The 16322-nt window shown below is 31.4% G+C and overlaps 1 protein-coding gene across 4 annotated transcripts in view; it reads right to left on the bottom strand.

Moving 5' to 3' along the window:
- LOC100165959 (mediator of RNA polymerase II transcription subunit 12) overlaps positions 1-16322 on the bottom strand; it is a 137772-nt gene that overhangs the window by 24919 nt on the left and 96531 nt on the right. For all 4 annotated transcript variants that reach the window (XM_008181619.3, XM_029491251.1, XM_029491248.1 and 1 more), the window contains 2 exons: positions 13680-13870; positions 1767-2020 (listed from right to left, as the gene is read on the bottom strand). In XM_008181619.3, coding sequence (XP_008179841.2) covers positions 1767-2020; positions 13680-13870 — 445 coding nt within the window. The remainder of the gene's footprint in view (positions 1-1766; positions 2021-13679; positions 13871-16322) is intronic.

The following is a 16322-nucleotide window of genomic DNA, read 5'->3' as shown; positions in this document are numbered from 1 at the left end:
CCATTAATTTTTTATTTTCAACAATTAAATGTGTAATCAATTAGTATAACGTATTAATGTAGGTAATTATTTAATGTACAATAATACGTCATATTTCGGTATGAATTACAGTAATCATAACCGTTCAGGCCCACTGAACTAAATACATGGAATGCGTTTGATTCTCATATATCAATATATCATGTTAAATGTGCCTAACAGGAACTGCCATATTAATTGTTCTGCATTCCGATTTGATTTTTAGCATTAATATTTTGGTGATAATAACAATTTTCATATATTATAATACATGACATTTAATTATTTTTTCCAATGACTCGGAATGCATATGGCAACTTTCTATCAGGATAATATTTTGATTAATATACGCATTCCATGTATTTAGTCCAGTATTCAGGCCCCGTCAACATTTAAAAAAAATTCTTTTGACTTGGCCTGACGCTCTGACCTAAACGTGGAGATCGGCGCCGGATAGTACCTACCTACAATATTTTACATAGTGGGTCTAGTGTCCTGTTCAATATTATTACTCTTACAGTCAACTATATTGATGTATAAGAAATAAAAATTATAATTTTAAACATAATATTATGATTATATTATGAAATATGTAAATTGTAAGTACTATATTTTTTTTTAAGTAATATAAATATGTTACTATACTATCGTATAGTTGTATATTGAAATAATTAATTATACGAGGGCTTTCTTAAAATCAACCACCGGAAGGATGAATATAATATATAAAACATTACATTATACAACCTAACTACCTATTATAGTACAAAAAAGTGTTATTAACATATAAATTACTTTTATACATAGTCTCCGTTCAATGTTATGCACTTTTTGTAACCAGGAACCATCGAGTTTTTTAGTATTTTTTTTTTTTGTGTGTGGCTTACTTCCATACCTAACCAAAAATTAAAATAATTTGAACAAAGAAAACAGATAAGTGATATTATATTATGGTTACACCAAATGTATCATGTAAAATATTCTATAAAATGTTGTGTATACCCAAAACACCGAAATACTCAAAAAAATTCGGTTTAATTGATTTATAAAGTGTGAGTAAAATATTTGAAATTAGGTCAGATTTGGTAAGGTTTTAAATACTTTTTGAACTGATTATCTGCAAGGGCGTCCGCATTGCAGGGAGGAAGGCTAATAGGGCTAATTTCCTCCTTGGGATTTTTGATAACTGTACAAAATTTTATAGCATGCATAATAGGACATTACATGCACCTTATAAAATATTTCTGGAATAAAAGTGTTAACAATGATGTACCTATATAGTATGCTATAATATTATATTAGTGATACTTACAATACCTATACCAAAATATAGGCGTGAACCCAGGGGGCTTAGAAGATTTAGCCCCTCCCTTTTGAAATGTTTTTATTATGTATTTATAATAAATTAATAACTTTCACCGAGTGGAATTTTATTCTCTGCTCGCCTTTGAGTACCTGGCAATCAATATCTGCTTTGTGGATCATATACGCTTTTATAAAATGGACTCTGTTTTACAAGACTGCAGCGACTGTCGTTATCGCGTCGCGGACCCGCACGCATTCGCGCAACTAGGGGAGGGGGGGGGCTTAGCTCCCTGACTATGATTTAGCCCCCCCCATCAAAAAAAAATATATCCCTTATTGATTTAGATATAGTTTTATAAGCCACCCCCCCCCCTCCCCAGAATTTTAACCTTATACCCGCACGATGCAAAATACATAATAATATTATACCGCGGAAGGCTTACCAGTGAATTGGCGGCGGCCGTGGCCGCGGGACTCCTCTGCAGCAGTCCGTGTTGTTGCAGTCGTTGCGTCGTCGTCTGTCGGTGGTGCGACTGCGGTGCCGCCGCCGTTGTGGCCGACAACAGATGCCGCAGGTCGGGTGGCAGACAGGCGGCCAGCTCGTCGCCGCCGTCCGACCCGTATTTCCGCGTCAAGCCGCCGTATTGCCTGGCCATCGACGGCGTCTGTTCTCCGGTGCTGCTCACCAGGCTGGAACCTGGAAACGACGAGAACACAACATTATGCGCGGCCGTCGTCAAGTTACGCGTAGGTATGCGTAAGTATAATTTATTATTAGGGCTCGGATCTCAATGGGTTAGCGTCTTTGTTTTGGAATGTCATAGACGGTGCAGCTTTCCAAGCTACAAATGTGTGGCAAGTACTCCGTGTTGTAAGCGTAATACTTTTTGGGGTATTTTTAATGTTTTTTTTTTTTTTTTTTAATTTTTAAGACATTTTTTACCTATTTTTCGTATTATGAGTAAATAAATTGACTTTATTGAAATATAAACTAATAAAAAATTATAAATTATCATTGTACAATGTAATACAAATGTAATTTATCAAATTAAATTTTTTACTAATTATTTTATATATTTTATAAACATACTTGCAAAATTTTACATTTTGAATGCATTTTTTAAAAAGTAATTATTTTATATTTTTAGGGCATTTGTTAGAGTTCTCAAGTCATATATGCATTTTTTGAAAGGACATTTTTTTTGATATAATATATCAAAATCGTAGATTAGCATTTAAATCCAAGCCTTAATAATAGTTATAATAAAATAGTATAAGTATATGACGGTAACAGTGCCGGATTTAACCTACGATGGTGCAAATCTAACTTTGAGATATAGTCGTGGCCTTTGATAAGACGATGGGTATCAAAGAGTATCACAAACAGCAATATGACATAAACGTACAAGTCAGAACTCATTTTATCGCTTAGAAACAAATCAAAAATACCCAAAATATTGTATCGTTTAATAATAATAAGTAAATAAGAGTTTTATAAAAAAAAAGTGCTATAACTTGTTGTAAAAAAATAATGCGATGATAATCCCTAGCAATCATAATTCATGAAATAATATTATTGGGTTATTTTTATAACCCAGATAATGCGATACTGTTGACAATACGTTAACATTATAATATTATACAGCAGGAGAAACGTGAAATGAATGTAGATACCTATTTAATTTCAATTATTTAAGGACAAAAATATTTTTATTTTATAAAAAAGAAATATTACCTATGTATGTTAAATGTATTGCGTTCATTCTTTATTTTAGGAGATTTAAAGATTTCTACTGTTAGCATATCTGGAGTGGAAATATATCCACAAACATTTTAGGGGACAAGTGCTCCACTTTCCCCTCTCCTCCCGATTACGCCACTGACTTTATTAGGATCCTTAATCCGTTTGATATTATAATGATATTATAATACCGTGGGTATTTAAAATTTTTTACTTATGCAGCAACCTTGTCAATATACAAATATTACAATTTTAATACAATATGGTTACAACAGTGAAACCGTTCAACGGTGCAAAGCCGCAAAGGAGGCATAAGTGCATAACATACTCACATAATAACCACGATCGTGCCGTGAAGTAATTATTTGAACGGCTGAAGATTTATTTTAGAATTTCATTTACCTATCGTAATTTAAAATGAATTTGTTTTTTTTTTTATAAACGTAAGTTAGCTTAATAACTAAATAATAGCATTTTTTTTAAGGCGCCCCCAAGTTCAAGAACTGACACAAAAGTGTTTGAAAGTAATTTCGATGGTACCTAAATCATTACCATATATGGTATGTCGGTAACAATATTCTAATGGTGTTGACGACGACAAAAACAACAACAACAACTATTCTAACAACGAAACAACAACTGCAACACCATGTCATACGCACGGCACAAACAAATCTTTGTTTACAAATCCATCTCTGCACCCTCTTACTTTTTAAGCTCGAGTCTTGGCATTGTCGTCGTACAATCGTCGATGATGCTTTTCAATATTCTCTTACCAGATTAGTGTTGGCTGGTGGTTGTAAGAAAAATAGTTTTGCAAACCCACGCAACATAAGCATAATGTAACCATGTTATAAACCTTACCGAGAGTGGTAGTTATATAATACACTGTTGTACCTATACGTCCTACAACTATTGTACCAAATGTAAGTCGATCAAGTTGAATACCGTGGTTGTAGCCCTTCAATAAAATTAATTTTATTCAGTACCTAGGTATAAATTGTTAATCTTTTATGATACCATAGATATCGATACGCTGACGTGTAGCAGCACCAGAATATCAATATTGCTTGCCTTAAAATATCGCCATCGTCGTAAACGGATATGAGGTAATAGAGGTGGTGGTGGAAGGGGAGGTGGCTTAGACCCATTTTTAGGGGGTTGGAGCTTTAATGTAAACTATATAGATTCAGTTTTTGCGTATCATAGCATTAAATTGTGTATTATAAAATATAAATATATATATGAGAGCATGTCAAGCCAGCATGCGGTGTCTCTGACATAACAAATTGTAAGTTCAGAATAATTCATATTTTATATTATTATTTTTTATATTCGTGTAATTTTAACTGTCTTCAAACATAAATGTAAGCACAGGTATTCTTTAAAGCCCAAAAAGGCCTATAAGTATTGAATGTAATCAGGTAAACAGTACTTGAACCATCAACATTGTTGAAAATTCAATGTCATGTAATGGGTGCTGTTGTAGTAACGTTACCCCTGCAGTACCTGGATCCATTTGTCTTAAAAAATTTAAAATTTCTACCCTGCAGTATGTACTGTGTCTGTGTGTATTATTTTGAACAATATTTCGGTTGCTGCGGGGTTTCAATTTATGATTTTGAAAGTGCTAGTGCCAGTGTAACGCTCACCTCTGCTAACATTGGTTTGGACTTTCAATAATTCAATATAGGTACCTAGGCACTATGTAAAACTGTATGGATATTTTTACAGTTATTAAAACGGGACGGGCAGCCGGTCAGAAATATGTCGGGATAAATAGGTAGGTACAAAAACGGGACGGGCCCACTTTAAACTGGACGGTATGGTGGTGACCCTGCCCGTAGAGGGTCACGACGACGATGGCGCTTCAGCAGAGCTCCCGTGCTGCTACGTACCATACAATCCGAAACTGGCCGGCGGCCCGCCGTGCCGATGGTTCTGGTTCTGCAGCTGGTGCAGCTTCGCGGCGGCCGCGGAGTAGTGCGGCGGCGGCGCGGACCTGTCGGCGTAATGCATCATCGTGGTCGCCGCGATGCCAACCACCGTGGACGACGGTCGCGCGCCGGCCGCTCAACCGCGACGGGGCCTCGGGCCGCGACGGCCGCCGCAACAATGGCACCGCGACGTCGTCGGCACGGCCACTCGGCCAGCCCGGCGCGCCGGATGAACGCCGCAGCGACTGGACGCCCCGTGTGACGCGGGTCCGCCGGCGGCGGTGCGGCCGTCGCCCGCTACGGCCACGGGCATGTGGTATCGATATGTACGCTATGCGGTGGCGGCTGTGTCGGCTTCGGAAAAACTGCACACGCACTCGGTGTGGCGCGAAACGTTTCCCGGTACACGTCTCGTACGAGCGATCGCGCGATAAACGCCGTAATCGGCGACAACGACGACGACAACAGTAACAACAATAACAACAACAACAACAAACAATAATAGACTATGACGGGACGACGGTGAGCACGACGAGGCAGCGGCACGCGAGCGCGACGCGGTGTTGCAGCGACGGAAGCAGCGGCACTATAGTCACGGCACGGCGGCGGCGGTCACTAGTTCACACGGCCGAACGCGATGCGCGCGGCTAACGATTTTGTTATTCGCAAATATCCCGCGGGGCGGTTATAACATTATATATATTATTATTATTATATATACGCGCTCTAGTGCATAGGTATATTATGTATATATAGGCGCCTGACGCTCGCGCTTGCGTTCCTATAGCATACGCCGCGCCACCCGCACGCGTAACAACACGCACAACCACCCACCGACCCACAGACCCACAGACCCACACGCACGCCACCCGTTTATCGCTATCCGTCGTATATAGCGTCGTACCTATATTGTGTTTGTGTGCACACATAATAATAATAATATATCGTACGATATTGTATATTATAGTAATAATACAATATAATGTATTATAACGATAATACGCGAATTGCGCCTTTGGTCGTGGTCCGCCGCGAGATGGCTTTGCGACGGAGGCGGCGGCGGCAGCGACGATGACGACGACGACGACGACAGTGATGATACCGCCGCCGCTCGCGCGCTTCCCGCCGCCGATGATCAATACCACCGCCACCGCCGCGGGACCTTTTGACCCGTCGCCTCGATGCCGCCGCGTCTTCGTCGTTCGTCGCGGTTTGACCTCCACGGTCACGCCGCGACCGCCGCCGCGTGCACGTGCAGCGGCGTGTACACCGCGACCGCGCGAATCGTTGTAAATCTCTGTCGTCGGCGCGTTTACGCACAAGCGTACAATACCTCGTGGCACGCACACGTATACCGGATGATCCGTTTTTAATACGCGACACACTTTCGTTATTTCAAAAACGAGTTTTTTTTAAAATAACTTTTCGAGTTAAAAAAACGAAATTTTCGCCATTGTTATCGTAATTATTTTTTGTTGCTAATTAACATAGTAAACAAACAAATAGTGCAGGAGGTATACCTAATTCGATATTAGAGGTCTTCGGAACTGTCCGGAATTCGAAAAATCCCACCAAACTTTAGGTGTTGAACCTAGTTTAAAAAAAAAACCAAATAAACTCGAACATGTAGTTTGAATTTCTATAAGTAATCCGAACTCCATAGAAATGTGCGACCCCCAAAAAACAATTAGAACACGTCAAACGTTTCGAACAAAAAAATGTTTTAAATATGTAGGTATGTTTCGTTTGATATAATACTAAAAACTGATTAGTGACTTAATTCAAAAGCTCAGTTCGTATTCATTTTGGTATTAAACAAAATGTTCGGTAGGTACTGGTTCGTGTTTCGGTTGGAAATAATATATGAAGAAAACGTTTAATTCAATATTTGAGTTCGGTCCACCTCTATTTGATATACCTATTATAAAAATTTAATTTAGTATGAGTAGGTACCTATTAGTTTGTTTGTTGTAAGTATTTAACGTTTAATTTGAATGAAATTTAATTGAAAGAAATCAAAAATGTATACTGTCAAAAGAGAAAAAAAATATTTTAACGGTAAAATAATATAGTAAAAATTATCAGTTTTTTTTCCAAAAATTTTTATTTTGGAACGACTTAAAATTATGTAAAATAAATTTTTTCGAAAAAACGAGTGTCCTACCTTAAATGTAACACCCCGTATAAATAGTCTACCGATACCTACTTATACTCTCCGTCTCACCATCGCGTTACATAATACCTATGTTTATCATAATTTATTCCCGTTACAGTCACGCGTCCCGCTTCGAACGGTGGGTGTGGGTGGTGGTGGAAATCGGGTGTAACTCGACGAGGGTATCGCCACCCCTATAGCCTGGTACAGACTCCACGGCTTTTGTACACATATAAAGTTAGGTAAGTATAAAGTTGTTTTTGCCCGTAATCACAACACCTCCCGCCGCCGCCGCCGTAGCCTTGACGGTGATTTAATTAAAGTCAGCACAGGAAAATTATACCATTTTCGTCGTGTATATATTATTATTATACTTTATACAGATAATGATATTTAATTAAAATCATACACACATATATATTATAATATACATTTAGTACCTATATATACGTATAGTGCTTGAGCAGTTTAACGGATTATTATTCAATTTACGTACAATAAATCGGGTATAATATCGTCTGTAACGACATATCCCAATAATATTTTTGAAACATTGTTGACTCAGAAAAATTCCCAATATAGGTACTTAGGTACTTAGGTACCTTGGTCTACGTATCTCTATGAAATTAGAAGTAAATAATAGTAGTGATAATAGTTTAAACCGTTTATCGTTGGAGTCTATATTAAGTCTATGATAAATTAAGTAATTTTAAAACCTCATCTGGAAGACGTGCGTGAAATAGTTAAAAATATTATTAATTGTTTTGTTTTTATTAGTTTTTATTATTAATCATAAACAATTCAAAAATAATTTATAATGTTGATTGAAATAAAAATTTAAAAAAAAAATCCCGTGATAGTGGATACCACTGGGAAACAATATTTTCTGGGGAATAGGTGATGCTGCAAATCAGTTGCAAAATATTGGTACTGGTTTAATGTCGATAGGTCAAATAGGGGGCGCCCAATTTACGAACGTCCAACCTAGGCGAGTTCGATTCCGGCGTAACCATGAGGTTGCAAATTTTTCACGGAGTTTGCCTAAAGTTACAAATTATGAAAAAGATTCGAGGTTGATAGGAAAATGTGGTGGGGCAGCGTGAATTTGACCCCACCAATTTTGGTTTTGCAACCAAGCCAAAAATATAAGGTTGAAATTTTTTTTATTTCGGTTTCCTAAAGTTGCATTAATTGCAAAATATTGATATAACTTCAGTGTAATTATCAAAACATGGTAGGGTCAAATTCACGCACGTATCTGGAAGGGGAATGACTACGCGCAAGGGTAAAGTACTCCCTTGTAGAACCGCGATACATTCCAAAACTAAAAAAAACCGGCTGTAGCCCATAAGCGCAAAATATGACCCAAACGCAACCTAAAAGCGCAAAAATAAATAACCCATAAGCGCAAAACAGAATTACCTTTTTAATAACCCATAAGTGCAAATCAATTTTATAAAAAAAATGTATTTTATTAAAATCGTAGTTATTATTAATATTTAATTAAGCATTTACAGTGATATTGAAATTATAGTTTAAAAAATCAGTAAAAAATAAATATTAGAATTTTGAGTATTATTTTAAATTAGTTAAAAAAGTATTATGAATAAATAAATAAATATATTAAACTACCTAATATAATAATGAGTAAGTACTTTAAAATTAAATTTGAAATTTTAAGCCCACTGCCTTCAAGTATTCCAATCTGGTAATTTTTTTTTCTTTATAGAAGGTCCAAGTTTTTGATGATTTAAGATTTATATACGATACGTAGTTTTTCGAACATTTGACTGTAATTTTAAATAAACTTCTACTTGGTGTTCTTCAATCACTTTAATAAAACTATAAATAGATGGGCGGGGGGTTATAAAATTGAACATTCAAATGCCTGTGATATGATTCTTGACCATTGGTAGTCCTTTGATCGTCCCAAGGTGACTCAGCCATTTTGTGTAAGTTAATGTAAATTACATTTTAATAATACATTTTTGAAGACTTATAATTTTAATTTTAGCGAAAACCAAACACAAATGCACACGTGACACGATCGTATCACAGACACCAACTGATATAGGTGGATATCTGGTATACGATTTAAAACATTTCACTCGAATTTCAATTAAAAATAAAATAATGTAGGTATCAAGTAATACAATTTATTTTTGCGCTTTTGGTTTTCACCGAAAAAACCTCATCTAGAACTGAAAGAATCTTTGTATTTTTATTTTTATATTATGTGCTAGGTATTACCTTAACACTAGTTTTCAAATTTGTATTTAACAAATCCTTGCAGATCATCAATTTGTTTCCTGATGTATGCAAAACATAATTCATTTCATCTATCCCATACATAAGACGAAAAATAAAAATAAAGTTGTTAGTCATCTATTATTAACTAATAACTATAGTAGGTATAAATGTATAATTAATTATCGCCCGACATCAAAATTTTGAACAATACCAAAATTGTTTCCTAAATGTGTAAGTAAGAAATTGTATTCCCTTGTCAAAAACATTTTAATTAATAAACAAAATAATTTCCGGACAGGATGTTCTACATTTTAAACTTAATTATATTATTAAAAAATAAACTTATACTATATTATTTTAAGGAAGGTACACAAAACTGATCAAGTTTGTGACCAACTTACATGTTTTTAGTTAAACGAATTAACATTTTAAAATATTATCTTTTGTCTGGCATTCCCCGTGAAGTGACGGTTAACCTCTTTATTGGTTATATTTTACCTATATAGTTTTTTTTTATTACTAAGAATTAATTTAGTCACATTTCTAAATTGGTGTAAGGATAATGGAGATATACGTATAAAGACAACTTACAACTTGTATACAAAGTGTTAAAAAAAATTTGGAAATGCTTTAATTATTTTTATATTTATATACCTGCATAGGTATAGCTAGTGATGTAAATTTGTATAATACAAATGTATAAAATTGTATTATACTGGTATTATACACGCTGTATAGAATTATAATATACAATGGTATAAAATCTGTATAAAACTTTTTTTAAAAATCTATTATTATTTATTTTGTATTTACAAACAAAAAAGGTTTTATTTTATTTTCTATTATTTTTTTTTATACTAAACAGGAAACTAAAAGACTTAAGTGTTAAAATTGTTACTATAACCTATAAAGGATTACTATTTACTTTTGTTACTTATTTAATATTTTACATTAAACATTTATTTTAGTTATTATTTAGAAAAAAAAACCAAAAGAGTTATTTATGTTTATTAAAATTGTTAATTATTACTTTACTTGTTGACTTTGTTATTACTTTTGAATTTAATTTATGTCTATTTTATTTGTATTAATAAGACTCAATTTTCAAATAGGAAATGGACAATGGTTGAGTAATCAAGTTTAAATTGTATAATTGTATATTATATATTTAAATACAGGATTTTATACCGTATAAAATGTGTATAATACGGTATAATACGGTATAATACAAAAATTATTATACCCTACTTAAATACAATAGTATTATACAAAGTTTAATACCGGTATAATACAAGGTATAATACAGTATAATACAAAAATAAAATAAAATACCGTATTTTAACAACACTAGGTATAGCAATAACAGATAACACTTCTTCACATTTATTAGGTGAAATATTGAATCACTTCATTAGTTAGGTATATCATAATATTATTATCGTTTATCAGTCCTAACTATTAGTCTAACAACAGTTTCCACACTTTTGGAACATTCTGTATATGCCTCCAATATGTATACACATACTATATAGATATTTGATATTCTCGCTCTGACAACGATAATATTTTACTCATTACATTTTACTTTTTTATTAATAATCCATAATTTTATTAGGCACTATTTACCTTTGCATACCTAATTAATTCAAAACATTAAATTAAAAATGTCTGTAAGAATCTCTATATTGCAATATTATAATTGCCTCAAATTAATGAAACATCAACATTTTAAAATTGGCACAACTAATTATTTTACTCATCAAAATTTCAAAAAGTGTTATGGAATTCTCAATTTTATTTTAATCTCCATAATATAGGAAACGTAATTATAAATTATTATTTACGGAACTAAATACTACTTTATAATTATAAATTATAGATTTAATCTACAATTCATTTTAAACTGACTTAGTAATATACCTACTAATAATATGTATCCATTAAAAATATAATATGTTCCGTTAAGTTAATTATATTTATATTTTATACATAACAGGTTATTTTTTAATGTTTTAAATCTGTAATATTATATTAAATATAATAATATCACAAACATATTAATATCATATCCGTGTATCTATAGCCTTTTTGTTTTATTAATTATAATTTATCAATGTATTAAGTTTAAACTATAACTTAATAGTTATAAATAAGATTTTATTTCCATGATACATAATTGTATTATTATTATATTGCAGCCTGTAGGGTAATACAAGACATCAATGTCGAGGTCTCAGAAAAAAAGACTCGTTTTTGTTTGTAAAAATCTAGCGATTTCAGGCTTAGTATCACTCTTCTATAATGACAACGAATATATATTATAAATTTGGCTCAACATAATATAATGTGTTGTAGTATCGGTTTAAGTTTTTTAGTTGAATTAAATATTATATTTATATATGCTTTTTTATGCATCATAATTTATCTCAGATTTAAAAAAAACAAAGACATGCATCATGACATGTCTAAAATATCTTTATAACAAAAATAATTCTTGTTAAAATGTATTTATTTTGGTTGACAATTTAAAGGTCAATTGATAAGGCCAATACAGCAAACATTTAAATTTTGTACTAAATGTTTGACTAAATAATAATCACTAACTTAATCAGATTTAAATTGGATCCCAAAACTAAAACCAGAAAAGTTTACTCCGTATAATGATAATTATTTAAAGCACCAATTAAAATAGAACCCGTATTTAATATTTAATTGAGCATTTCTCAGTTTTTCAAATGAAATAATTTATCATTGTTTCCAAATTTTAAAATGTCCATTATTTTTTAAAATATCTCACATTTGTTATAAAGCTGATTTTAATAATATTGTTTAAATATTTATTATGATGCAAATAAAAAATGTATGATTAGTAGCGCCGATGTACTTATATTTTATCTTTTTAAAACGTTTACATTTTAATTAGAAATAGGTACCTACGTATTATTTCATTTTAGATTCTGAGTGGAACGATGAATGTATTGATTTTACAATGATGTGTGTTTTCTTATTTTTTTTTGTGTGTTTGTCATCACCTTTTAGGACAAAAAAAGTGCTTGGATTTTCTTCAACAGTATCTTTTCTGATAGGAAAGTAAATCTAGTTGGTACTTTGGGGGGTCAAAAGTAAAATTTGTCCGGTAGTTTTCAAAAGCGCCGTGTAAAACAACAGAAAAATTCACTGAATGTTTGTTTTATCAATTCTTATACTTGATACAATTTTCAAAATATTTTAACTTGTTTTAAGCAGTTATTACGGACAATTTCATAATTCTATTTTTTTTATTTTTTTTTTTCTATAAATATCAATAAAGTTTTATCTGTTGAACCAAGAAGTGTAAAAATGTAATACAAGGCTCCTGATATATTGTTACAATAGCAGTTGAAAAATATTAAATATACATAAGCACATTTTTTTTATAAGTTTTAAAGATCGAATTTTGACAAAATTTATCAAATTTAAAATTGAATAATTATTTTGTAGTTAAAAATTTACAAAATGTTCAACTTTTATAGCTAAGAATTGAAAATTTAAAACAAGATTTCACGTAGGTAAGTAGTTAATTCTGAAACCAAAAAATCTAAAAAATACATAAGCACAGTTTATTTTTATAGTCATTTTAAGTTCAAATTTGGACGAAATTACATATTAAAAATCCTAGAATAACTATTTTAGTTATTTTGTTGTGATTGTATAATATTATTCGTGGGTACTTGAAACTTCTAAAGTATATATTATTATATACCTATGATAGTACCACGGTTTGTAGTTTATGTATAACGCGTTATAAGTTCCTAATGGATACTGTGATATGATTAATTTGGAATTTATTATAAGTACCTATTATAGGTCAATTTATTTTAACTTCAACGGGCAAATTTTAAATTAAATAACGTTACAGTGAACATATTGTAATATATACGCTATTACAATAAATACGTCAAACATCAATACAATATGCTAAACAATATATCGGTGCTTATCTCTCTTAATTTATATCGACACAATAGGTACATACACTACATTTCCATGATTTATACCCAACGAACTATTTTAATATTGTCATATAACAGTGCAGCATAATTTAAAAAACAGTTCTGTTGAGCAATACAAAAAGCTGCAAACGTCCAATCAGTATAGGTACTTTATATTCTATTCTATACACGTTAAGCCGACATTTTTTCCCCAGATTTTTTGGGCACCGTAGATATATAAATTTTTTTCTGGACACTTTGATTCGGAAACACCACATCAGTACAACACTACAGATACGTACCTTGCAAAAGACCAAGCGCCGATTCTGGTCGCACAGTGGATGTCGGACCGCCATCTTTCTGAGGACGATACTTCAGTAAATTGGTTTCACTCATACTGCCGGGTCGATTAGATGCAAATTTGTTACCACCGTAACCATAAACCGTGGTCAAAGCATCCACGTTCGCGACGTTCCGTGATGAAGAGAATGGCCTAGAAATTAGATATAATGAATAATTCGATAATATTATGATCATTTATAATACGAGTGTCCAGTAAGTTGACGGTTTATTAAAAATACATCACACGTTGATTTGTTGTATCCGTCTATTTCGTTTATTATAATTATCACAATATATCAAATAAATAATAATATAGCAAATTTACTTTAAGTATAGAACCAAAAGTCCGAAAACAATGTGGCTATACACTATAATTTTTATTTAATTCCAATTCCAATAACATTTATGAGGAGGGATCTCGCATCGAATACAAATTGAAAAAAATGTAAAAATAAAATAAATTGTTTATGAATGTTCAAATTCGAAATAATTTACGTAAATTCGCAATTTTGACGATTTTCCTCAAGATTTAAACTTAAAAAGCTTCAATAGCGTCAAAAATTGTGACAAATAATATTTTTTCTTTTTACTTTTGGATATTTTTTTTATTGCTGTATAGAAACAATTTATGAGGAACCAGCCCACGTATTAAATTTTCAAGCTTTTTGACTTTGAAATAAAAGTGTATGAATATGGATAAAACTAAAAAAATTCAAAAATGTCAAAAGTCTATAAATAACTTTAAAAAAGCCCAAATATTTTTTAATTTATATCATGTCTAGAAAATATTTACAAAATATAATATCAGAAAGTACCTACGGTTGTTCATTTTGAAATAACAACAAAAAAAAACCAAATCGATTTTGACAAAAACTTCTGTTGTTTAATTTATAATCTCATTTCCAGTATTTTCATGATTGTTTTTTTATTGATTACATTTGATTATTTTATTTACTTGGTATTTATTTTCAGGAAGACAGGGAAGATAAATAAATTAAGTTTGAAAAACAAACCTTAGGGTATAATTTAATATTAGCAATGATCAAATATTTAACTTTTTTTAAATTATGTCGAATATACCTAATTGTACAATGTACCTACATAAATGTAACTTTTATACATATTTTAGATTCTGAGTGAAACGATGAATGTATTGATTTTACAATGATGTGTTTTTTTTTATTTTTTTTTTTTATTTCTGTGTGTGTAAACGATAAGTAGTCGAAATAAAACTTCATTTTTCAACTTCAGTATCTTGTTCGATGGGAAAGTGAATATTGTTGGTGCATTGAGGAGGTCAAAATTTAAAATTTCCAATAGTTTTTAAAAGCGCCCGGAAAAACAAAATAAAAATTAAGGAAAAACGGGAATTTTTACGCAAAATCGGTTTTTGACAAAATCGATTTTGGCTTTTGGTGTAACTCTAAAACAAATTATCGTAAATACATGAAATTTTCACTGAATGTTTATATTAGCCTTTTCCATACATGAAAAATTTTCAAAATGTTTTGTCTTGTTTTGAGCTGTTTATGGATATAATCAGTTTCCAACTTTTTTAGGTTTTTTTTCTACGAATGTCAATAAAACTTTATTGGGTAAAAGAGCTTGATAATTTAATACAAGTCTCCTACTATATTGTTACAATGACATTTAAAAATATTAAAAATCCATAGTCACAGTTTTTTTTTTTAAGCATTTAAAGTTCAAATATTGACAAAATACAAAAACATCACAAAAATTAGCAAATTATTTTGAGTTGAGAATTCATAAAAATTTTTCTTTTTAAATCTAAGATTTAAAAATGTAATACAAGATTTTTTTATGAGTTTGTCTACCTTTTATTGGATATTCATTCAATTTCTCGTGTAGCGATTTTGTTATTTTATTGTTATTCAAAAACGAATAACTGTGGATACATGAACATTTTACTAAAAGTTTATATTTATATTTTTTATAACTATAAAATTTTGAAAATAATTTGACTCTTTTTAAGCTAATTACGGGTATTGTCCGTTTTCAATTTTTTTTAGTTTTTTTTTCTATAAATATCAATTAAATTTTATTTGTTGGGTAAAAATGCTTAAAAGTTTAATGCTCCTAATATAATGGCTCCTAATATATTTTTACAATAGCACTTGAAAAATATTACAAATACATAGCCACAATTTTTTTTATAATTATTTAAAGTTTGAATTTTGACAACATTTATCAAATTTAAAATTTAATAATTATTTTGTAGTTAAAAGTTTATAAATTACTTTATTCACAATTAAATCATCTGCAAATATACTTAGTAATATCATAGACTGACTGACGGTTTTCGCTCAGAATCGTTTTTCGTATACAATGATATTATATTATTGAATTTAAATTTAACACCATCCATTACAGTCACCCACTTGTAACCTACTATACAGCAGAGTGGCATTCACTTGCCCACCTTTTTTAATTTTATATATACGCACCTATGTGTATATTACTATGATTTAAGTGCATTTACATGTTAAACTTCCTAGTCCTACACTGGTTATGCATTGTAGAACATTTTAAAAATAAATTGAAAAACGTTTTGATAATTAGATGAGAATTTAAAAAAAAATCAA

Source organism: Acyrthosiphon pisum, chromosome X, assembly GCF_005508785.2.
Source record: "Acyrthosiphon pisum isolate AL4f chromosome X, pea_aphid_22Mar2018_4r6ur, whole genome shotgun sequence".
Lineage (NCBI taxonomy): Eukaryota > Metazoa > Arthropoda > Insecta > Hemiptera > Aphididae > Acyrthosiphon > Acyrthosiphon pisum.
Note: the sequence above shows the minus strand (reverse complement) of the source record. Positions and strands in the feature narration are given on the sequence as shown.